The 25,281-nt window shown below is 39.1% G+C and overlaps 1 protein-coding gene across 2 annotated transcripts; it reads left to right on the top strand.

Moving 5' to 3' along the window:
• Nucleotides 1-6,220: 6,220 nt before the first annotated feature.
• ywhae1 (tyrosine 3-monooxygenase/tryptophan 5-monooxygenase activation protein, epsilon polypeptide 1) lies at nucleotides 6,221-22,917 on the top strand. Of its 2 annotated transcripts, XM_084718181.1 has the most exons (7): nucleotides 6,221-6,450; nucleotides 9,878-10,077; nucleotides 10,855-10,961; nucleotides 12,192-12,398; nucleotides 14,279-14,415; nucleotides 18,086-18,137; nucleotides 21,707-22,917. In XM_084718181.1, exons 1-6 carry the CDS (start codon nucleotides 6,387-6,389, stop codon nucleotides 18,091-18,093), a joined length of 723 nt encoding a protein of 240 aa, XP_084574307.1. In that variant the 5' UTR covers nucleotides 6,221-6,386; the 3' UTR covers nucleotides 18,094-18,137; nucleotides 21,707-22,917. The 2 variants fall into 2 exon arrangements, with proteins under 2 accessions (XP_084574307.1, XP_084574306.1); XM_084718180.1 differs by lacking the exon at nucleotides 18,086-18,137 and having other exon boundaries at nucleotides 6,222-6,450.
• Nucleotides 22,918-25,281: the final 2,364 nt, after the last annotated feature.

The following is a 25,281-nucleotide window of genomic DNA, read 5'->3' as shown; positions in this document are numbered from 1 at the left end:
CCTATTTACATCCAAACCTGGACTGAACAACACTGTCTCCACCTACACTGAGGATGAAGGCAGTTTAAGTGTGCACTTACCGTTGTTCTCATTGGACATGAATGCAGCATTATTTTAGGGTAACCCAAGAATGTGAGAGGCCAGAGCAGCGACTCTCAAATCCAGCTGCAGTATTGTATCACTGAAGGAAATGAAAGTCAACTGGAGGTGTACAGTTCCCCTCAAGGAGCAGACTAAGGACCAGTCCGCCACCCAAACCCCCAAACCCCCACACCCGACACACCAAATATCAGATGGAGAAAACAAAACTGAGTCGAGACCAGCAGCTAGGAGCAACTTCATGTAGTTATAGCCGTAGAGCAGCAGCGAACCCGAGAAACTTTGAGACTGTTGTTGAGGGGGAGAAAAAGGCAACACTACGTTCAACCTCTCCACACCTCCCACCTCGGCTCACCTCAAGCCCCCATCCACCCATCTACTACGACCAAGTACCACCAAGTAGTCTTTTGTAAGAAAAAAAAGAACATATTGTTATGAAATGATGTACTATGTGATTATCATTACATGCTAAAATATTGTTTTTTTGTTATCTGTAGTTTTCTTCATTGCTTTTTTTTTTTTTTTTTTTTTTTAAATTGTCCGGGAGGAAACAGTTTCAATGTACACTTTTTACTGCTGCATGTCGGGAGGGAGAGATGGGTCACTGACTCGAAGGGGCCCACATCTGTCTGCCCCCAGCCCCTCACGAGGCCACATGTGTTCTCATTCTGCGTCTGACGTACATGAATGAAGTTGAACGGAGTGAATGTAGGCTGTCCACTATGTTAGTTAGCACCGTCTCCTCATGTTAGTGCTCTGCATTCAGCTCACTGAATGAATATACCTTAGCAAAACAGACTGCTCTGTGTTCACATCTCGTCAAATGTGTCCAAGAAAAGAGAAAGTGGTATTATTTGGTACCTGCCCTTTTTTTTTTTTTTTTAAATTTTTAACCTTTTAAGAATCTTGTTGCCAGCTTGCACCGTTTTCTTTTAATCCTCTGGCTTCTTATCAGCTCACGAGTCCTTTGTGCCTCCTCACTTAATCCTCTGCCTCTCTTTTTTATTTAAGGCCTTGTCCATTTGTGATGCACCAGCCAACATGGACTTAAAGGACCAGTGTGTAAGACTTAGTGGTATCTAGCTGTGATCTTGCAAATTAAAAACGCCTCATCTCACCTTCTGTTTAGGAGAAGACTTGCACAAAACGTGAAACACCATAGTTTTTTTAAATTAGGATTTTATTGAATTTTGTATAAATACAGTCACATTTTGGTCAACAAATCAAGTTACTCCAATAAGTCTAAAATAGTAAAATAAAACACTAATAATAAATTTAATTGAAATAGGCTTCCAAACAAAACCAATAATCAAATATTACATAAATAAAATTCGTACTCCTTCACTTGTATGCACTATAATCTAATTTGCAACAATCAGACTAATTCTCAGTCCCACTGATCATGTTAATATTAGTACATTACCTGCATAAGTGTTTCTCAACCTTTTCTTTTTTTGTGGGATCCACTTTTTAAATGACAAACCCATCATCATCATCATGACCCAATTCACAACAGGCCTTTGGAAGAGTTTATTTGTGCATAAATGAATGTTCCTGACATTTTTACTGTAATTTTCTTACCTCATATTATCTTGACGTGTATTATTGAAAACATATACACATGTTAGTTACTTTATTAAGGAGAAATAGATGCATTTAGGCTGAGTTAAAAGGTTAACAGATCATTGTTTTTATCTCCTCTCATCAGGAAAACAATACAGGACATTTTAGTTTATTTCATATAAGAGAAAAAATAAGCACATTTAGGCAGAATTATAGGATCTCTTTTTTTCGGTTAAACAACACGCATATTTTTAAATGCTTTATAAAAAATAAACTGCAGATATAAATCTTAAACTTGCAGAATTTCATCAATGGTCTTTTATTTACTTGGTGATCCACGACCCAGTCTCTGGGAATGACTGATGTACATAATATGTACTGTAATTCAAGATCTGTCCACATTAACTGTGTCATCCAAGTAGTGTCCCCACTTCGCCATATATTTCTCAGTCTTGTCCTTTAAAGCCGAAGGATATTTGTGCCACTTCTGCTAAGTCTGTGAAGCATTCCTGAAAGGAGGGATCCCCAGGACACCTCCAGTTTCTCATTTTAATTTGTTTTCCCAGCATTATGCTTGACTGGATGAAGTCTCTAGTTCTATGGTGAGATGAGAGACAGTATCTTGAGCCCTTTGTCCGTTCTGGGCTGCTGTAGAAACATGGTGGTGCAAACATGGCTGCCTGCATGAAAGAGGACGGGCACCCTCTTTAGATATAAACAGCATATTCTAAGGTAATGAGAACAACAATTTTTATTTTCAGGATTATACACTGAAAACATACTTATTAATATTATATTCTATTTATGCCATATTCTGCCAGTAGACCCCTTTAAATCTTACACACTGGACCTTTAACTTTCTACCTTAATGTCACTGTTTTATCTCCTTCTTCTGTATTGCCAAGAGATCAGACAAACAAACCTGCAAATCATGTTGTTTTTTCCTGCCAAGAGGTTGTTTTCTGTTAATTCAGTCTATGTGTTGACACCTGACAATCATCACCCTTGCGTATCATAAGGCAGACTGGTGTGGATTGAAGCAGGCTGTGTGTGTGTGTGTGTGTAGTTCAGACCTTTTGCCAGAGTGAACTTTGAATTTGAGCTGTGAGAACTCACTGTCTCTTCCCAGTGAGGGCTTCCTCTCAGATGTCACGTTCCATTTCTGGCCAGCACACCGTGTCACCTTTGGGTGGCGCCATAACAGCATTCAGAGAGATGGTGCTTCTTCTGGAAAGCATATTCTGCCAGTGCTTTATGAGATTAAAGGAGATGAAATTTGATTTTGAACAGAATGCACTTACTTCTTTTACTCTGAGTTTGCATAGATGTATGCGCTCCTTTGTAGGGTTTTTAATTCTCCTTTGTTGCTCCCACACATTAGTTTCCATGACCTTATAGCTTTGCCTGACAAACTGTGTCCTGCTTTCATGAATTCATGTTCAAGTTGGCCATTTTCCAAACATTTACTATTTTAAAATATTTGGTTGACTTCTTGGAAAAATCTGGCCTAGGAAAGTTTATGTTTACTGCCAGCTTTTGACATAGACACTTTTATTTGTGTACTTACGATCAAATCAAGCTTCGTCATTCACCGCACATGGCAGGTGCTTAGCTACATAAAATCATTATCTTATTGTGTTGCCAATGAAACCACCAAGAAGTATTTTTTTAGTAGCCCTGCATGAAGCCATTCATTTCCTTTCATAAAAAGGAACGGGTGGCAAAATGCCAGTGGAAATTGTGTTAATATCAAAATGTGCCATTTTATTATAACACTATATTCTTTCAAGACAATTGAAATTACCTTTTTATTTTCTGTAGCATGTAATGTGTTAATATACTAGTAAATAAAGTCAAACCCATGACAAATGATTTGTTTAATGTGCTGATGTTTTGTATGTTTGAAAAAGAAACAGAGTCTCACGTCCTGCTGGCTCAGAGAAGCTTTACTCAGCATTTCATGACCACCGTCTGATAAAAAGTCACACATTTTAACTGTACAATTTATGCTCAAGAGCCCTTTTTCATTCATGCTGCACATGGCAGTTGCCTAGCTACAGAAATTATTGGCATTCATACTACCATGAAGTATTTTTAGCAACACTGTATGAAGTTGAGTAACTGCAGTGTACAGTAGGAATTTTTTCAAACAAGTTTGTAACAGCGTGAACATCTGCCTACTTCAGCTTAGGTGAGTTGTGTGGTGGACGTGTGGACATGTCATACCACAGAACTCACAGGTGTGTTAACGACTGTTGCATTCCACTTAAGGGACGTCCTTTTATTGAGCAGGCTGGTTCAGACGTAATCGCTGTTACTGAGTGTTATTAAGGCTTTGGGAAATCTAGAAAATGATCGACAGATTAATCAATGATGGAAATATTTGTTTGTTGCAGTCGTATTATTGTTATAACAAGAAAAGTGTTAGCAGAAGAAAAGTTTTTATGTTGTAATCAGGGTGGTTACTTTAAAAATATATTCTGATACAGTTACTAATTATCTTTTAAAAAATGTAGACAGTAACATAATCCAAATATCACGATATTAAAGTAATGTAACTAGACTACTTCTAATTACTTTTGGATGGTCTTGATTTAAAATATGGTTATAATATTGTTTTGTCCATCAAATGTCAGAAAATGTTGATCAAAGTCCAAGCTGACGTCCTCAAGTGTCTTGTTTTGTCCACAACTCAAAAATATTCCATTTACTGTCAGAGAGGAGTAGAGAAACCAAAAAATACTGACATTTAAGAAGCTGAAATCAGAGAGTTTTTACTTTTTTCTTAAAATGAAAAATAACTTGAAACAGTCAGTCACTTAATTGATCCTGTCACAAGCTTGTCAGTTGAAATTTTTTCAAGTAATGATTATTTTCGTTATTGATTAATCTGTCCACCGTTTTCTCCATTAATCAATTAGTTTTTTGGTCCAAAAAATGTCAGAAAATTGTGAAAAATGTTGATCAGTGTTTCCCAAAGTCCAAGATGACGTCCTCAGATATTCTGTTTTGTCCTCAACCAAAAAAATATTCAGTTTACTGCCGGAGAGGAGGAAAGAAACCAGAAAATGTTCATATTGACAAAACTGAAATCAGAGAATTTGGACTTTTTTTTTCTTAAAAAACTACTGAAATTACTGGTCTTTTGCTTATTTTTATTTGATGGTGAGAGGCAATGAATTGGCACTGAATGATTGTTTTAACGTATCTGTTTTAACAGTTCTGTTATTAGTAGACTGAGAAAGTAATTATAGGGTTATCATTTAGGTAGGAGTACTTGCTGACCATTCAACTGAATGTTGTTTTTGTGTGGTGGTGATTTAGTGTCCCTGGTAAGTGCTGTTTTGACTTAAGATATTTTATTTTAAAGGTCACCCAACTCACAAAATAGAACATATTTTCTCACAAGCCATGCAGATGTGTCAGGAATTTAAGATATTCCTCCCTGAAACATCAGCCAGTACCACAATAGTGGAGGTGAATAGGATTCATTTGTGTCACTTAAAGATGTGAACTTTGAAAAGAGTTTTTCAGCTGTTATCCGTTATTTCCAGGAGTGGAAGTAACTAATTACAAATACTCAACTTACAGTAATTAAATAGTTCTTTTGGACACTTGTACTTTTCTGAGTAGATTTTCAAGTCTGTATTTGTATTTGTATGTAAGTATACATTACACTATGTAATCTACTTAGTTACTTTTAAATCATAATTAAACACTGAGTCCAATTTGAAGCAATATCCAAACTTTTTATCAGCATTTCGGCAGCCAATAAGATTGTTTGACAGGCCAGTGATCGACACAGTGATATACAGATTAGAAAATAAACACTGCAGCAGCAGCAGCAATAATGATGTTATTGATTGATCATTAATCGTTTAATCTCTATTGAGAATTTCACCAATTAAAACTCTACTCATGGATATTTAATCAGTAGTCTACAAATAGCAGTAAGTCATTTGTTGACTAATGAAACCTTAACTTAAAATGAGAAGAAAACAAATTAAAGTGTTTGAGAGAAACAGAAACCGTTTTGATTGAATATCTGCTATTAATAATGCATTACACTTCAATGCTGAAAAAGTAACTAATACTCATTTTTGAGACAAATACTTTATACTTTTACTTACGTGTTTTCCAACACCAGAGCTTTTACTTGAGTAAAAATAATTAAAATAGTAACTGAGTAATATTTTAGTAATATGACAGTACTTGTACTTGAGTACAGAGTTTCAGTACTCTTTCCATTACTGGTAATTTATATACTTTGGGCACCACTAACAGTTACACTGACTTGTACTTTTTGGGCGTGGATCACACGGCATCACCACTGACTTTTCTTGTTTTTTACATAGAATTCTTGTGTAATTTATTTCTGAAAGAGGCTAGTATCGGAATCAACTAAAGCACAGTGGCTGTACATGTAATTTACGAACTCTACGGTTTATTTAATTGTATTAATTCTAGATGAGTTTACAGGGACCCTCCTGTACGGGAATAAGAATTACAGGGGGGACGTATCAGAGCTGGTGATTCATGTGCGTATGTGCAGTACGCCGATGGCCGCCATCTTTACTCCATCCCAGTACAGCGCTGCCGGTGGGGCGGAACACCACTCATCGACCCAGTTGGTTTCTAGGAACCACCGATAACCGTGACACACCACAGTGTCGTCCACTGAAGAATTGTCACTTTGAATAGTTCGCTGCTGCACCTGCACCACAATGGGAGAGCGAGAGGACCTGGTTTATAAGGCGAAACTTGCCGAGCAGGCAGAGCGATATGACGGTAAGACACACTTGGAGGGCTCGCGCTGAGTGGGACATGTTCGCCGCAGGGATTGTTCTGCTAGCTAGCTAGCTAGCTTGACCGTAACGGAGCGGTCCTTAACTAGCTAACATAGGTAGCTCAGTGTTAGCCGTGGCTAACAAGAGAGCTAACGTGGGTACGACCGCCGCCTGACAGCTAGTACAACTATTTATTGACCTGCCAGATGTCACCTTATTGGAGGAAACTAATGGGACATTGAAACAAGAGCCCATGCCTGGACGTCTCATTGTTTCTTGAAAATTGTTTGGATGTGGCTGACAGGGGCTAACGTTAGCGAAGGGGCTACAACAAAATGGCGGATTACTGGAGCGTGAGCTGTCAGGAGTTACCTCCCCTGCACCATGCTATCTCTGTAGCTTAACACTTGAGCTACTGGCCCGGTGAGCTACTGCAAAAGCAACACCCAGTGTCATGTTACTGTCTCTGTAACCACAGTAACGTGCCAAGTTTTTTACGTGATTTTGTCACCAGTACTGGCTAACGTTAACTTTAGCGAGACGTTAGCTGAATGGCAAGGTTAGCTACTGTAGTTAAGGCTGCTGAGTGTTAGCCGGGAGTGGGAGGGCAGCTGTTCAGTTGGTGGGGTGTTCCCCTGCAAGCAAGCAGACTGTACGGATCGATTGGCGAAAACGATTCCCCGTTCCCCTCTCTGGTACACTCCTGTCAGACTGTCATACCATTACAGGCCGGGTAGAGGCTGTTTTTAGACGACTGCCTTTGGTCACCGGTCATACGTTGCCCAGTAACGTTGAGTGAATGTGCCATGACTCATTCATGGGATTTGGAGTGATTTATAGTTTGCTGCCTGAATGGCTGCCGTGTTGGAATGTAGTCTAATTCATACAGTTATTTTGCAATATGTTATCAAATGATAATACGTTGTTGAAAGATTAGTTAAAAAAGGGCTCCATTGATTTGCGTGGGGAAAGTTTTATACTCTTTAATTTACAGCTGTCACTGTCTGGCACGCATAAACCATCCAGTCCGCATCTTTTACCATTTAACCCACAGAGTAGGTCGTAATTTTAAAAAGTTAATGCACTGGCTGGGATGGCATACAATCAGGGTTGGAAATGAAGTTTGTAAAATGTCAACATCTACCAGCCACTAGCAGAAAAATGTTAAAATTCACCAGCCATTCAGTAAATTAGTTAGCACGGCAACGATTAATCAATTATTAATCTGTTAGTAAATGAGCTGCCAACTACTTTGTTTATTGATTTATTGTTTTATTTTTGAGTATTTGAGATTTTTGATTCTTTTGAGATTTGATTTCCTCTTCTGAAATGTGTTTTATTGTTTTTTTTTTTTTTTTTTTTATTTACTCCTGACACTATACTGAATATTTTGGGTTTTGGACATGAGAAAACTTTTCAGGATATCAGCTTGAGCCTTTGAAAACTTTATCAACATTTTTCACCATTTTCTGACATTTTATGGACCAAACCACTAATCAATTAATGATCAGTTAATCAAAAGAGTAATCAACAGATTAATCGATGATGGAAATAATTGTTAGTTGCAACCCTCAAATAATTATTTTGTGTCTAAAATCTACCAGCCACTTTCATATGTTACCAGCATGTGGCTGGTGCTAATTTCCAACCCTGTGTACAATTTCATCATAGTTTAACCTGAGAGGTGCATTGCACATCAATAAAGTGAGTATTAAGTTTATATGCATACATTCTCATAGCCAGAGGGAACTAATTCTGTCATTCATGACAAAATCACATTTTTGCTTTTTAGGACTGCTGATGTTGAAAAGCTGCAAATTCTGAACTATGTTTTTTTTTCATGCTGGAGAGGTGATCTGAATCTGGTCCAAACCTTTTTGCCACAACAAATCAATAGTCAAATTACTACACAACACTATAAAGAGGTGAAGTCCCTTCTCTTCTGGTTTGCCCTATGGGACCCTATTTCAGAAAAAAATAAGAAGGGTTGTTGTAGTAACATTTACTTTTGTGTGAAACTGCTTAGTGAACTTTATCTCTTGTCTTGCAAAAAATACATCGTCAGCAACTAGATTGCTGTCCCTTGTAACATTATCTTACCTGATGTGCTTTGTCCAATGACTCCTTGTCCTTCTCTTAGCCATGAAGTGAAAGAGCACCCATTGCTTGTGGAGAGAGTAAGTCACAACATTGTTTATGTGACTTTTTGGCGTGTAGTCTTTCTAATTGTGTATCTTCACAGTCTTATATTTACAGTTTCATAACGAACTTTCTTAACTCGCAAAATTATCTTTTAAATTGACAAACATCATATGTGTCATTCATGACACATGAACTACCATATTTTACATATTTTGGTCCACTGTAAGGGGAGGGGCTATGTCCTTATACAAAATATTACAGGAAACAACATGGATGGCTTGCACTGCTTGCAATAATTAAAACAAAAGATAATGTTGGTGACTGGGACCAGGTGAGGTGTAACGTACCCTCAGTACCTCTTCTTCCTTTGGCTGCATCTGATGTGATTTGTGTGAAATCTCCTCAGACTAGCTGCACCTTATGTGCATCAGTCTACAGCGGTAAAAACATTTTCACACAATGCAGTGGATGCAGTAGTCTTTTTCTCTCATCTTCATCTTACTTGAAAATTTATCCGTGGATCGTTGTGTTACATGGGGGGCACATAATGCGCTATGGGCGGGCCCTCCAGTGTCCTCCCTTGGCAAGTGGCCTAGGTGTGTTTGCTGGATTTTTGCCAGTGGCTAAGTGGAGGTGGGTGTCAGTAAGGAAGCCACCTTAAAGGGATAGTTCACCCAAACAAGAAAATTCAGTTATTATATACTCATCCTCATGCCAACTGAAAGTCAGTTTTAGTTTTTTAGTCCATAAAACACTGCTGGAGTTTCACATGAAAACAGCGTTGCAGAATCTCCTAAACAATGTAAGTGAATGGTGACCAGTTTTCAAATGAACTAAAAACTAAAAAACTAAACCTGACCTTCAATCAGCATAAGAGTGAGTAGATAATGACTGCATTTTCCCTTTATGGGTGAACTATCCCTTTAACATATACTCTTTAACACAGTCTGTCATGTCACAGTTAATCCTTGCAGGTTTGTGGCCAAACAGAAAAACTTGTGAAGCACATTTGATTTGCTGTCAGATCTGTAACCCACAATAAAAATTGTAACCATTATAAAAATATTTTAGATTTTAATTTTAGCATATGGAGATGGTATACTATTCATGCTTCCTTAAGTGCATAGCATTATATTAGAACTGACTCTGTAGTTTGAAGTCAAACTGTCATTCAGTTGGACAGCATGATTGACAGCTAGTTGTTAGGTGTTCTCTCTAGATAAAAGGTTGATGATAAAATAAAAAAGAGAGTTGTTAAATGTGTGTGACCTGTGTCTCCTCAACAGAGATGGTGGTGTCAATGAAGAACGTGGCAGGCATGAATGTGGAGCTCACAGTAGAGGAGAGGAACCTATTATCAGTGGCCTACAAGAATGTGATCGGAGCTCGGAGAGCCTCCTGGAGGATAATCAGCAGTATTGAACAGAGGGAGGAGAGCAAGGGCGGAGAAGAGAAACTGAAGATGATCCGGGAATACAGGCAAACGGTACAGTGCCCAGCAAATCCTCACTTGCCATAAACAAGCTTATCATATGTATTTAGACTGTCTGTCAGGAGCGCTTACACAGATTCACTATGTCCCATTGTTCCAAATATACTACTCCTTTCGAAGCATCTCTGGTTTGCTGTGCTAATGTGAGACAACTAGCTGATGTTAATAATACACACTATGAGCAGCTACTGGGCAGACCGTATCTGAGTCATAGTTGGCAAATACTCCACTCTCTCTTGCTTTTATGATGGGAAATAAGAGCTGGTTATTAATCTGGGAGAGGCCAGAGTGTGTCAAAGAGATGGGAGAGGCAGTTGGACTGCAGTCAATGACCTAATGGGATTCAGAGATGGGTAATCCTGCTGTTGCACCTTCATTTCGTTAGTCACTCTTCAACTCCCTTGGGGCACACATTTCTTCTTTCACTATCACAGCACCTGGTGAGCATTCAACAGCATCTAAATTGGATTAGTAAAATGCAATATTGAAGCTACTAGTAGGCCATACTAAGGGTGTTAGGGCAGCTACAGGGGGTGTACTGCATATATAGATGCATTCATGTTTGCCAGTGAGCATATGATTTTGGCTACATGTGGACTGTCCACACTCATCCTCACAGAGAGACAGATGACGAAATTCACTTAACATGGACTCTTGCAGCCACGCAGAATCAGAAAGTGTAACTTGGACTTAAAGGATGGCCTCAGTGGAATACTATCAGATGTTTTTGCTGGTTGAATAATTGTCTTAATTTTGTTTGTTTGGTTGCAGGTTGAGAATGAGCTGAAATCTATCTGTGGTGACATTCTGGAAGCACTGGAAAGGCACCTACTCCCTTCTGCTGCAATGGGAGAGTCTAAGGTCTTCTACAACAAAATGTAAGAGTTTTGTCGTCTGAATGTTAAAAGATAAATAAATGAACCCTCTACAGTCCTTGCACAAAATGATGACTTGACCATGGTTTTTGTGCCTGTGCATTATTTGACATAATCATATGGTTAAAGGTGCGATATATGTGTAATGTACGGACAGTATTGTAGTTTAAAACATACAAAAACAATTATCAGAACATAAAGATGTAACAATTGTGACATGATGTTAAAGACATCTATGTCTTGTGTATTTATCTGTGGAGGTTAGCATGCTAATCAGCTAGCCCCACCCTGTCCTGTCAGTGTAGTCTGATCCTTCCATAGTTTCTGATTGGAGATGGATGGGAGCAGTGAGTGTGCTATTTTCACAAGCTTTCTTAGGTTCTTTTAGTCTAATAGATGAACAAAATAAACTCCAATGATATCAAGAAGGAAAATATTCTTGCACCTACTTTTCATCGTTAAACCTTCACCTTCTGAATTCAGGTTTCTCTCTTTTAACATAGTTCGACAAACTTACATGTAAAACACACTTGAAAGAGTCATCAGAAACGTCCTGGTTTGTCTTTTCATTGTTCAACAATCATCATCTCTGGTTTAGTTGAAAATAAATCCTTAGTCCTTGGAGCTCCATCCTGCCTCTCTGAGTCCCAACCTCCCCCTTGTTCCCTCACCTGCCATCTTCATTGTTCCTGGATACAGAGTCCTGGTTGGAGCCACTAGTCACCTCAGCAGAGTATTCCCTTTTGTCAAGTTGGCCTCCATCCATCTCCAAGTCTGAGTTCGGTCCCAGTCCAGTTGTGTCCAGTGAAATCCTAGTTATGTCGCCAGTGTTGTAAACATAAATACTCGCCAGTGTTTGAGCTGCAGATCTGGTTGGACTTGGGTCAGCTAAAGGCCGCTAGCTAGATGGCTAACTGAGCTAACAGCAGCTAGCAGGCTAGCTACAGCCAATTACGGTGAATGGTGAAGTGTGGAGCAGTTTGTGGTTACTCTGGTGATATGCTACCCCTTATTTGTTTGGAGTCGTCTCTGACAGATGGCCATATTTTACATATTGCACCTTTTTAATTATGGAATATTGAGAGGTAAATTCCAGACAGTAAAGGTCAGGGAATCTCACAAATTATCTGTGGAAACATGGTGATATCAGGGCAGTTCACCAATGGGACATTTTTCATTAATATTTTACGGTATATAAAGTGGAGGCTCATGTTTTGTTTTCGCCACTTCTAGGAAGGGTGACTACCACCGGTATCTGGCAGAGTTTGCCACCGGCAACAACAGAAAGGAGGCAGCAGAGAACAGCTTGGTAGCCTACAAGACTGCTACCGAGCTAGCCACAGAGGAGCTGCCTTCCACGCACCCCATCCGCCTTGGCCTCGCCCTCAACTTCTCTGTCTTTTACTATGAGATTCTCAACTCACCCGACCGCGCTTGCAGGTTACTGTTTTTGCAATACACTTTTCTCCAGTGTTTTTCTTTAATTTAATCAATAATGGAAAGCAGAGAGTAATTTTTTATTCACATAACACCATACAAAATTTGATTACAAGAGGTGTTTTTTATGGATCGACAGCATAGGAGCCCTGACATTAAAGAATTTAGGTACTATCTTTTGTTTTTAATCTACTTTCACTAATCCTCCCCAGTTGCCATGCACACTGTAACCAGACGTTCTTGCCTTTTGCCCCACCATGGCCATTGTTCTGACTAGTCAGGCTGAAACTTTAAACCCTTTGTTCATTTTAAAAAGTATTCACCCCCTTGACCCCTTCATGTTTTATTGTACAACAGCATTGAATTACAGTGCATGTTTTTAGGCTGTCGAAGTAAAACAAACCTCTACAGATCAGTCTAAACTAACTGTAACTATGTAACACAAAGTGGGTAGTACTATTCATTCCCTTCAAGTCAAGTCGGTATTTAGTAGTTTTCATTTTAAAAGGCTGTTATGTTTAAAACATTTCTTTAATCCTGACAGGTTGCATGGCAATCGTGATTGAACAGTAGCTTTCAAGTCCTTCCTTCCATCTATTCTGGATTCGATTCAGAGCTAGACTTGACTTAAAGGGATAGTTCATATTATTTGAAGTGGGGTTGTATGAGTTGCTTATCAATAGTCAGTGTATTACCCACAATTGATGCCCCCACATTGGAGAAGCAGTGAGGAATATCAGATCAAAAGCTAAGCAATGTACTGCTCTGCAGAGGGTCAGCAGCAAAATGTATTTTTAGCAGTGTAAAAAAAAAAAAAAATCAACATCAGTGTACGCTATATTTAGAATATTTTTACTACTTAAATTCGCCATCAGTCAGCCTTTTCTGACTGGAAACCACCTTTATATAAGCCAAATATCACTCTCTTTTGCTCAACCAGACTCCACTTGTAATTTTACCTCACAGAACACGGGAGTTGCTGGTATACAGCTGACTTGATGTTAGTTGGTTATGTTATTGTGTAACTGTGGTGTTTAAAAAGGTTAGTTTCACCAAAGTCACACAATAACAGAAACAAACTAACAGATCAAGACAGCGTAGACCAGCAACGCTTATGTTCTATGACATAAAATGACTGATTTCACCAGTGGAACCTGGTTGGTTTGAAGAGAATAATATTTGGCAAACATAACGGCTGTTTCCAGCCAGAACAGGCTGTCTGATGGCAAGATAAAGCAGTGAAAATATTCTAAATATATAGCTGGTATTGTTTTTTTTCTTTCTTTCTTTTAGGTGACTAAAGTACATTGTGTTGCTGAGCCCGTCCACAACAATAGATTGCTTAGTCCCAGTTTAGGGACTGCTGCTTCCCCAAACTGGGAGCTTGTCGACCGTCATCTACTGTAGGTGATACACTAACTATCCATAAATACCTTATACTAGGGTTGTTTTGATACCAACACGGGTATTAGAAAATACCTCAGATGCTGACATAAAATGCTCTCTTTAACACACTGGAATTGGAATAGTACTCAGCATTGATTGATGCACTAAGTTCAGGTATTGGATTCTGTATCATGAAGGAAATAATGATATCGGAGCATCTCTACCTCATACTTAACCGGAACTATCCCTTTAACTACATTAGGACATTGTTGTTTACACGTACACATAAAGGAATATGTAACAACCAACCAGGTACTGAGTTCCATGAACACAATCACTGACACAGATGTGTGATGTAGAACATGTGTTTATACCTTATTTTAATGTCACAGGTACAATGTTGTAGCTCTAAAAATAACCAGTTGAACCTTGAGTGTGCACACTGAAATGTAAACCTCCAAGTATTCAGTGATTTCAACAGAAATGTGTTTGCTCAGGTTGGCAAAGGCTGCATTTGATGAAGCCATCACAGAACTGGATACACTGAGTGAAGACAGCTACAAGGACTCAACACTTATCATGCAGTTGTTACGTGACAACCTGACACTATGGACTTCAGATATGCAGGGAGAGGGTAAGATACCATGGTGCCCCCATTCATAACTCTGATCTTGGACATTGTATTCAAACTGTACTGTGTCTGAAATCTACCTGTTTGTCTCTCCAGGACTAAAAGCTGATACACTAACAAACTAACAGACTGTTACTTTCCTAAAAACTTTTTTTCTACTGGATTTCTAAGTTTCTGTGAGCAGATTGATTGATGTTCTGTTGTTCCGGTAATTGGCAATGCAACACACATTGAATGCTAACATCTAATATCGTACTTACATTTTTACAAAGAAAAAGAAAGCCACACATCTGACTGATGATTGTAGCCTTTTCATCACTTTTTGGCATAACATTAGTCAAACAAATAACAGAAGCAATACATTAAAATCAGAATTGTGTAGAGTTTGTCCCTTGACCTTTGTTACCACTGTGCTCATGGACTGAGCTTCTAACCTGGCTGTTTACATTGTGTACTGGACCCCAGTGCATTCGTTACAGTTGATTAATGGTTTCAAGTAAATAATTGTATTTGGATTCTATATTTTGTCCTTAGGCTACAAAGTTCCAGTCAGAGTCCAGTAGGGTCCCAGTTTTGCAAACCTGCATCCCACAGAGCTGAATACCAGAACCAAATCATTACCCAGAATTTCCTCCAAGTCAAATCTGGACCTGTCCAGAACCATAAATGTATGTCCTGCGATGTAGCACCTGTACTCCTGTAGCGTAATTGACGTGTGTCCTCAGCACTTTTTTTTACAAACAGCAAAGCCACTGAGAACATGATTGTCACAGTCTCTGGATGCACCTAATTTCTCCCAAATGTCTGACTTGGCCTTTGATGATGTATTGTCAACAAATTGGCACTCTCCACTGGCTATTTTTGCTTTTATGTCATCCATTTTAGTCAGATCAGACAGTGTCTGATGAGTCATAGGCTTTCACAGCAAAAAAAGAAAAATATCTCAGTAGCTAATTAGACTTTATATTATTAACTGATTTGCTGCACAGACATTTTAGTTTATGATTTCTCCAGAAAAAGGAATGTATTGTCTGTCCTGTATTATTGTTCTTACCTGCAGCTAGTTCATTTTTGCCTGTTCCTGTAAATTTGCATAAATGTATTCATTAACCGTTACGCAACTTTCTTGCTAATTACCTGTTGAGTACGATGGTGCTGTTTTCTTTATGTACTTCATGTTTACCTTCACTCGGCTACTTTAGGGCAATTTGTTTTACTCCACTAAAGTTGTTCAACCACTCTGACAGGCTGCAACAGCCACAGGGGATCTGCTTCAGTCTCACAGTGATCCAAGTGAAGGCAAATGTGATTTCTCTGATCTAAGATGCAAGTTTGACAGAACTGGGGGGGAAAATCAAGTAACAAGAAAATATGGCTGTTGAAGGTCAAACACAGTGACAAGTTATACCACGTCTTTAAAAACCACACTGACATCAGGTCAAGCTGCTCACAGTTTGCATGTCCAGATTGAGTTAGCCTGTTACAGAATCCCTGTCTTACTGGTGTACATGTGGCTGAGCTAAAGTTGGTCCTCGAGTGCTAAAAGTCATAACCATCCTAACTAACAAAGATCACCCACTTTCCCACGCAGGTTTTGATTCTAGGCTGAATGATTTGAGGAAATATCTAAGTACTTTTTTTTTTCTGACAAGTATTGCAGTATTAATTGCTTTTAAGTTCTGTTAGCCACGGGGCTACAGAAATACAATTGTTTGCTAGTTAAACAGTCAGAGAAAAGTCAAATGTTCTTATCAAACTTGCCTGTTTTTTATTGGAGCAAATGACCTTTCAGTTTTCATTTATTGAGATACTACATTAGTGTTTACATAATATTTTAAATGTAGTGTTACATTTATTGATATCAGATTGATATAAGATCAGTCTTTATAGCTCTGCAACAGGGCACAAAATTAACACCAGCTAAATGCTGGTAAAGTACAAAAGTAGCTGGATGCAATGGGAATGAGCAAGTGAGTGAACAAACGTCACATGTTTCAGTTTTTCCCAGCGTGCACGGTGTGTCAGCACACAGACTAAGCAACTAAACTGCTCACTCCGGTTCCATTTGTGGGAAGTTTCGTGCACTTTCTTCAAGTCCGACCAATATTCTTTGGTCAAAATCAATGTGACATCCTTCGGGCCACAATTAACAAGGAGACAAATCTACAAGTTTGAGAAGCAGCACATCTGACACGATCCACAGCACTGTTTAGAGGTTTGGAAGGAAAATTGGGAGCTGTGGAGAGACAAGTAAACTGTCCCCCAAATATATACAAAACAAAAAAACAAAGACAAAACTGGAAGCAAAGACAGAGCAGTAGGCCACATAACAAACTAAAGCTAAAATGTCACCTTGCTGTGTTGTTGGGTGCAGGATCAAAGTACTAATGGCTCAAAATTGAAGTTTTAACACATACCAGCTGCCACTGCCTGTCCAAAAAAAACAAAAAAAAAACAAGACAGCTATGATTAAATGCAATAAAGAAATGCTTGGAGATGTGTGCAAGCTCTGACAAAATAAAAAAAAATGTCCGAAAATGTCAGGAAATTTTTTCACAGATTTTCCTTATTAAACAGAAAAATAAAACTGATCACTGAGATCAGCTTTAATTACCTCGTTAATTCCATTAAACACGCTTTATTCAATCTTAAACTCAACAGACGGAAAAAAAATAACACTCCCCAAAACTCACCATGTTACATGTGAAGACCGTCTGATTCTCCAGGCTGTTTTACTCTCACTCATCCTCCCGGCTCAGTGCACCGCCCTCAAGCCAACAGTAGTTTCCTGAGCCGGTGCTGTGCCTGTCACTCCAGAGATTATTCAAAAGCAGCCAAAAAAAACAACCGGAGAGGGACTCAACCAGTCGATTGTATATTTGTTCAGTTGTCCAACCCTTTGGCAATTATAGAAAGTCTGTCCATTGAGGCTGCATGTACGGGTTGGCCAGTCTGCTCCCATTGGTTAATTTCAATTTTTTCTAGTAACACTGCCATGGGGCTTTTCCACTGGCACCAACCACGTCAAACCGTGCCGTGTTGATATGCATTTCCATGACCACATGTATCACGCTGAGCAATGCCGAGTCATGCTCAAGATGGACATACTCTGGCGACCCGCCTCTAAGCGGACTGCGATGACGTCTCGTCAACTGCAGCCAACCCATGACAACCCCTTTCTCCCCCACGAACAAGCGAGTGTTGTGATACTCAACTCGTGTGTGCAGGAGAGCAGCGAGAAAGACGTTTATTAAATGTGCCTGTGTGTTCAGCTCTCAGTTATTAAGAAGCTAAACTCTGTGGTTTGAAGTATAGTGTCGACAGTACATAGAGTGGAATTTGGATTAACATAAGTATAATCATCAGCACACAGGTGCCTTATTAACCAGAGAGCAGCAAATATTTATTTTTCCTTATTTCAGCATGAAGCTACAGCTCAGTAAATCTGCCAGATACATAAGATAAAATCACAGATTTAGCAATATAAAAATCTCAAATTGTGATTTCGATATACAGAAATGACAAATCATTCAGTCGGATTTGACTCATTCTTTGTCTTCCTCCATTCACTGCAGCAGTTTGTGTTTGCTGTGTTGCAGAGCATCCATCGGCACCTTTTCTTTCTCAGTGACTCGTCATCTCTCTTGTCTCTCTCTCATTCTCTCTGCTGTAGAGTCCTAAAGGAAACAAACCTGACTGTTCATTTCCCATGTTAACTGTACTTTGTAAGTGTTGCTCACCCAAGCCTTGCTGTGCGTGTGTGTGTGTTTGTGTGTGTGTGGCTGCCTTCTTTTTCTTCTCCACACTAACTCACTCATGGTTTAATAATTCAGTCCACTCACCTGTTACTTTGTCACTCACTCATTCATTTGGATCTTATATTAACTTTTGGTAACAGACTTTAATCTTTGATCTTCCCACAACAGTCAGTTAAAACAAGGATCTCTTTATAGTTCAGCTGAGCTTGACCGTGTTCACTGAAGTAAACTCTGCATTACATCAAGCATTTTATCACATGCAGCCTCTGGTTAGGACAGCAGGGAACAAAGTCGTCTCCTCCATTAAACACAGAGTTGAATTTGTTCGATATATCTGCATGTATGAAGTTTTGTGTAAAAGCTCAACTGATTTAATGAATTTTAAACAGTTTGCTCTTTTTTTCTCCACTTTTTGTCCTCTGAAGTTTTGACACTGTCACTTTTCTGCTCACTGTACTTGAATGATGAATTGTGATATACACATTTCACTCGAGCCCAAACACCGGTGAAAGTTGTTTGGGTTCAGCATGCATTTTGACTGATGCTTCCAGGTGATAGTTACGGATTTTTACAGATTTCTACTTGAAAAAAGTCCAATTTAAAAAAACAAAAACACTTATTCCACTGTCTCCCCTGTTTTTTCGGTGGGACCTGCACTTTTCTCAGCAAGCAGACAGTGAAATGATCAATGGACAGTCATATTGAATAGGGATGCACCGATTAACTGACCACAGACCAGAACTGGACAGTCAGTGTCACATATCAGATTCTGTACCAGTCAAATTACACACAACTGCTCCACACAGTGGTCACGAAAAAACACACAGAGACACAGACAGTAAACTCACAGCCACCTCAGCACTGGTCACAGCTACAGACACTCAAACATCGACAGATCCCAAGAACAGGATAAAGAGAAGACAGAGCAGCTGAGTGTGTTGCAAAACTTTAGTCAACTTTTTTAGCTCTTCATGCTAATGTTAGCCAGCAGCAGACTGCTGTTCACAGAGGGACAGTTAAAATCTCACCTCCTGTTCTGACTGAAGAATAAACAACCTGTGTTGATTTTTCTCTTTAAAAAGTTTCTCATCCAGACTTCTTTAACTTCTGCTTCTGTGTTTCTTGATGTCTCCGGTTCGTTTACATCTGCTTTCATGAGATTACATGAAATCACATTTTCTACAAGACCTCGAAAGATCGTGCTCCCTCTGATACATAATCTTAATTAATAAGGCCTGGTTGTAACCTGGAGCAGTTTTGGAGAAAATGTTATTTAATAAGATTAAAATTTAATAGTCAGTCTTTTATTATGAACATCCAATTTAATTTCACATTAAAGAAAAGTTACAAAAATCTTTGTGTATTCTGTCTATTATAGTTCTTAGGAAATCAGAATCAGCTGGTCAGACCCATAAAAATTTGAATTGGCTAAGAAAATTGCAATCGGTGCATCTCTAATGTTGACATTAATATGCTGTATAGAATATCTGTCAGGCAGTGAAGGGCAGTTGTTTCCAGGTGTGCTCTCTTGTACTTTCTCTCTTTCCTCTCCATCCCTTCTTCTCTGTCTCTAAAAGAGGGCTGGAAAATCACACAGCCTTTTGGTAATAACTCTTTTCTGCTCTTTACAAGTCTTAAACAAATGTAAGGGCAGAATTCACCTCACAATCAAAAATACTTATTTTTCTTACCTGCACTGCTATTTATCCGTCTAGATTATTTTGGCGTGAGTTGCAGAGCTTTGTAGGTATCAGCTGTACAGATGTCTCACTTCTCTAAATTATAATGGAACTAAATTGCGCTCCATAATACTCCATCTACTTCCATAATATTGGTGAGAAGGCAGACATCCGATATCTCCAAAACTCTGTCACTCACACAAAAACTCTCGCTCATGTGGCAAACTAACACTATCTACTTCACTTGTCGCCCTCTGCTCCATGTCCCTCCCTCAGTGGAGAGGAGACGAGAGAAACGTGACCCACCAGGCGCCTCCTTAGGCAACATTAGGGAAAGCATGCATTGATTTCCAAATTAATCAGTATTTGGTGTTTTTTTTTTTTTATTTTGGCATTTATCTATTTATTTAATTAATTGATTTGCTGTGTTAGGGGACCTCACTGACAGTTGTACCGTTGATCTTTTCACTCTGTGCTCCAATGACAGTTGAGCGATCATGATACATGGCAGAGCCTTACTCCTTTCCTGTTTCCTTTACTTAAATATGATATGTGCTAGACTAGTCAATGTTGAAAAGAAAACTTTTGAATATGGTTAAAAGATATTGTTGGAAGGTCTGTTAAATTGACATATATTCAGATCTTCAGCTAGTTAATGTTAGCTGATAACTAGCTAATCTACATCATTCATTAGCTAGCCTTTTGCTAACATTAGCTGGCTAGTTAACATGTTAACATGAGCTAACTTAAAGGAGAAGTGTGTGATTTCCAGCAGCATCTAGCGTTCAAACCTTAGATTGCAACTAAGTGGAATTACCCCGACACCGCCCCTCTCTCACCAAGAGTACGGTGGCCGTCAGCGGACAAAATGGCGAGCGAAAGCTATCTCACAACAAACTACAATTATGTGTGTAGGATGAATTACCTGTCCAGCAGAAAACGGGCAACCTCGGCGTCACTGTGAAAACGTTTGTCCTCCATCAGCAATTTCCATCGTGTAAACGCTATGCTGATGTTGATTCGTGTTTTTGCCATTTCCTGTCATGCTTGCGTTTACTTTCTTCGCGTCTCCGCTTCTTGGATGACGGGGATTCACTGTCCGCTGCTTTTTGTTCTGGTACAGTGTTTGTATGATCCTCCATTTGTCAAAACGGTGCCAGTCAAGGTTCACAACGCTAAATGATCTGCCAGCAATCACCCGCCTCTGTCCTCCCCGTCTACTTCCGTGTTTACGCTGCGGCGTCTACGTAAGGTCGCCATGGGCTTCCCAAGACTCACTGTTAGTGCAGTTTGTCCGCTCTGCGCTGCCGTAGACGGCGCAGGATGACGACTCTCGTAAGTCGACCCGACCATATGTAACTATAAATGGCCATTTCTAAAGTAACGGGAACATATAGATTATGAGTTTACGTTGATTGATAATAATAAATAACATACTTATATATAATATATCTCATTTATGTACATAAATTCCTGTAATTATTACACACTGGTCCTTTAAGATATGATATAAGATATATCACTTTTACAGGAAAGTGAGAAAGTTGATTGGGTACCAAGTTTGCTCAACTGTTATTGGAGCACAGTGAAAAAAGGGGCGGGCCTTAGGAAGGGTCAATTTTAGGGGAAACAGAAAGGGCTCTGAATACTTCTTCCACCATTGTTCATCAGTTGCTGTAAACAAGACAGCTCAGATGCTTCCACAAATAGAATTTGAAGACAAAATGGGGAAAAAACACAAATGAAGATCACGCTTCATTATTGTTTTTTTTTTTTATATGTTAATTCCAGTATGTTTTTTAGTCAGGTCCAAAGACAGTTTAAAAACCTCTAACACTGACTGTTTCTCTTGACCAGGTGATGAACAGAACAAAGAGGCACTGCAAGACGTTGACGATGAGGCCCAGTGAGACTATGCCACCAATAGCCAACAACTTGAGACCTTCCCCTCACCTCCTCACACTCCTCCCTCCTCCACCTTCGCCCTCCTCCCCCCTTCCAACTCCTTCTCCTTTTCTGCGACTCACCTTCCTCTTCCTCCTCCGCCCTCCTTTTCCTTTCCTCACCTCTGCAGCTCCATGACCCAACAGGGCCACGGAGTTAACAAGTTTATTTTTCTCTTCTTTTTTATTTTTATATTAGCCCTTACATCATTCAAGTAAATACCACTTAATTGAGACAGGAAATACAATGTTAGAAAGACAAAGATAAAGAGAGCGTCCCTGGATTGTTTTTGTTTCTTTTGTCCTGGTACAAGCAGTTCTGAAATGTTATCTTTGTTTTCATTATTGTATTTTTGTTTGTTTTTGCTTTTTCTTCAATATTTTTATCAGTTGCTGGATGTATTGAGAATTTTTTTTCTTAATGTAATTACAGAAATTAACTTTTATTACTGTTAATGTCGACTATTAGTTATGGGAGCTATTTTATCTCTGTTTTTAGTGAAATGTCATGCGAATCATTTTACCTTTTTATGGGCAGTTCGGAAAACTTCAAGTGCCCTTTTTGTTAACTTAGGTTTTCAGAGGAAGTTGGCAAAATTCGCGATATCCATGTGGGGCAAAGAAGTGCTTAACTTTTACACCATAGTGATTCTGTTGTCATGTTTTTGTAGTTGTCCTTGGACTGTACTTTGTGCTGAAATACTGTAACTGTGCACACATGCTGAATCTCTGGAGGTTGACTCATCATTAGCTAGTGGTTTTAACAAAAAAAAAAAAAAAAACTTGGGAGATATCTCACTTGTGTAAAAGACAACTCTCAATTTGGCCCCGCTTCTCAACAGAGAGCCCAAAAATCAAGATTGTCAGTGCTTGCATGAGTTAACACATTTTCTTTTCTGCTACTTGTCCCCTCCTTTTTAACTGTAGCTCCTCTAGGTTCAGAGGTTTTCTTTCTTTGCTGTTTCCTTTGTTTCTCTTCCTGTTTTGCTTCATTATGTGTAACTTGGAGCTGATTTGTACTACTGGATATCTGACTGGAGCCACAGACAGGGAATCTGTATTGTTCTTACTGAAACACAGCATGGAATTAACATTAAACAATCTAAATTAAACATTACAAACTGACTTGTTGTGTTTATTATTGTATTTGGCTTGAGATGACAGAGATTTTGCGGCTTTGTGTTAAAGGGACAGTTCACTCCAAAATGAAAAATACATATTTTTCATCTTACCTGTAGTGCTATTTATCTGAGCTCAGCTCAGTCGAGGAGGATACCAGTAATGTTTACATTCCCGCTGTTGTGTGGTGATATGGTTGGCATCTCACAACAAGGTCTGTGAATTATCTTGAGTAACTGGGTCATGATTTCAAAAAAGAGACATTGCTGTTGAGCTTTTCAAATGTATGTTTTTTAATCAAGCTCTGAAAATCTAAAAAAAAAAATCTGGATGGGTAAATAGCACTACAAGTAGGAGGAAAAATATGTATTTTTGATTATCGGGTGAATCGTCGCCTTAGTGAACGAATACAATCAATGGAACTGTTCAAACGAGACTGAATGAAATCTGTCCTGGTGCTTTTTGAAGCTATTGTAGTCTATAAAAACCATTTCAATCTTGTATAATTGTATAATTCTTGTATAATGTCATGCAGACATAAGCACAGTTCTTTCTTCAGAAACTGAAAAATTTAGTTTCTATACTCCTAAAACTGGATGAACCTCAGCACAGTGTTGCCACACTTAGAGCAGATGTTGCTGCTGGAATCTGAGTGTGAGCGTAATCATAAATTTATATGTTCTATTTATAGTGTTTGAGAGACAAATGCAATCTTAATGCCTGTGGTTCTGCTGCTACTGTGTGAGCAGCTGGTGCTGATAGATGTCTGGTGACATGCACGGAGTAATCAACACTTGGACAGAAATGTTTCTGCGCCGCTGAGATTAAAATAGTTTCACCGTGTTTTGTGTTGCCACCATGTTTTATCATGGATTAGTGACTAATACAGTATATGCCATTATCTTGACTTTGTGTGTGTGTGTGCTCATAAACCCATCTTTATCTCTTAGGCTGTTTTCTTTTTCAAGCACCCACTCATACATGTTCACTCTAAGAGGACCCTGAAGCCTTAACCTTATGCCTCCGTACTTTCAGTGTCTTGTAACCTCTAGCAGTTGCAGCCTTTTCTACTGTTACATCATCCATAATAACAGCCTGAGCTCAGTGCTTTGCCTAAATTTAGACCCTCAGGTGAAAGTGGAGGAGCCAGTCAGACAGAAACCGTGCAGCACTTACTAACAGCCGGTCAAAATGACTTCCTTCCTGCAGTGTGACCTGTTGCAGCTGCACGACAGTTGCTCAGACACTGATTGAGACGTCTGATCAGGAGCCATCTGGGCGACCACCTGACCTTTCATGTAGCGTCACTGCAAGGTTTGATTTTTTATCCTTGACCCAAACTTTGGGCCATGACAAGGTCAAGGTTCACATTATCCGTTAACCACAAAAAGTACCAAACATTCAATGTAGGTGGCCTCCTGCTGCAAGACTTCTCAAACACATTGCAATTCAAATAGTCTACAACAACTGTGAACAATGTCTGTTGCCGTGTAGCTACAGACATGTCCAGGCTACTGAAGTCTGGGTTTACTCAGCCTACTCAAACTGCTAACGCAATCCTTACAGAGGAAGCACAAACACGAAAGGCAAACTGTGGAAAAACAAAACAGCAATAAAACGTAAGCGTAACACGTAAGGACGTAATGTACTGCTGTGTGTCCCGGTGTTCCCTCAAGAAGTCTGTCTCAGTTTCCATTGGAAACAAGGTCTTCAGGAAACCCCACATCGCAATTCATGGGGAAAAAATGAACATGTGTCAGCTGTAAGCTGCATGAAATTGACTTTTCTGTATTTAAAAAAACGTGTATTGTAATTAGCATTAAGATAACTCTGAGCAGCTTCACAAAATGAAATGGCTTTTCACTAAACTACGTTGTGAGATGAAAAAACGTAACATTTTGTCAACTCTGTCCCATTTTCCATATCATGGAGTTTACATTTATGCTGAGATGACATAAGTCTCAGTTCTCTTTAATGATTGAAGAATGTGCTTGAAAATTAGTACTTTTGTCAGTGTCATGAAAAAATTGGGCCAACCTGTTCAAAAAAACCACATACACAGCTCTGTATGTGATGTCACCTCCTTCAGTTTGCTGCCAACTCTCAAAACGCTCAAAATATAGCCTTGTCCCAGTTTGCAACAACGAGTGATACATTTGTATGTGAAAATAAGGATTGTTGTGTTTTTGTTAACTGAGAATGAGTCCTTTATAGGTGTGGGTCCTCTTCAATGGAGGTTGCCATGTTGCACCGCCATGTTTCTACAGTAGCCAAGAACTGACAAGCCAAACACTGGCTCTAGATACTTGCTACATGAGTTTCGTGGCCATATGCTTGGAAGGGGAGGGCGAGACAAGGTGTTTGCTGTTG

Source organism: Lutjanus erythropterus, chromosome 4 (assembly GCF_056507025.1).
Source record: "Lutjanus erythropterus isolate fLutEry1 chromosome 4, fLutEry1.hap2, whole genome shotgun sequence".
NCBI classification, from domain to species: Eukaryota; Metazoa; Chordata; class Actinopteri; order Lutjaniformes; family Lutjanidae; genus Lutjanus; species Lutjanus erythropterus.
The sequence above is the reverse complement of the archived record's forward strand: the minus strand, read 5'-3'. Positions and strand labels throughout refer to the sequence as shown.

What these genes read in the sequence shown, in the direction of transcription:
- ywhae1 (XM_084718180.1), top strand. Translation starts at nt 6,387, where the DNA reads ATGGGAGAGCGAGAGGACCTGGTTTATAAGGCGAAACTTGCCGAGCAG. An exon ending in TCACCCGACCGCGCTTGCAG is followed by an intron (nt 12,399 to 14,278) that starts GTTACTGTTTTT and finishes GTGTTTGCTCAG; the next exon opens with GTTGGCAAAGGCTGCATTTG. An exon ending in TTCAGATATGCAGGGAGAGG is followed by an intron (nt 14,416 to 21,706) that starts GTAAGATACCAT and finishes TCTCTTGACCAG; the next exon opens with GTGATGAACAGAACAAAGAG.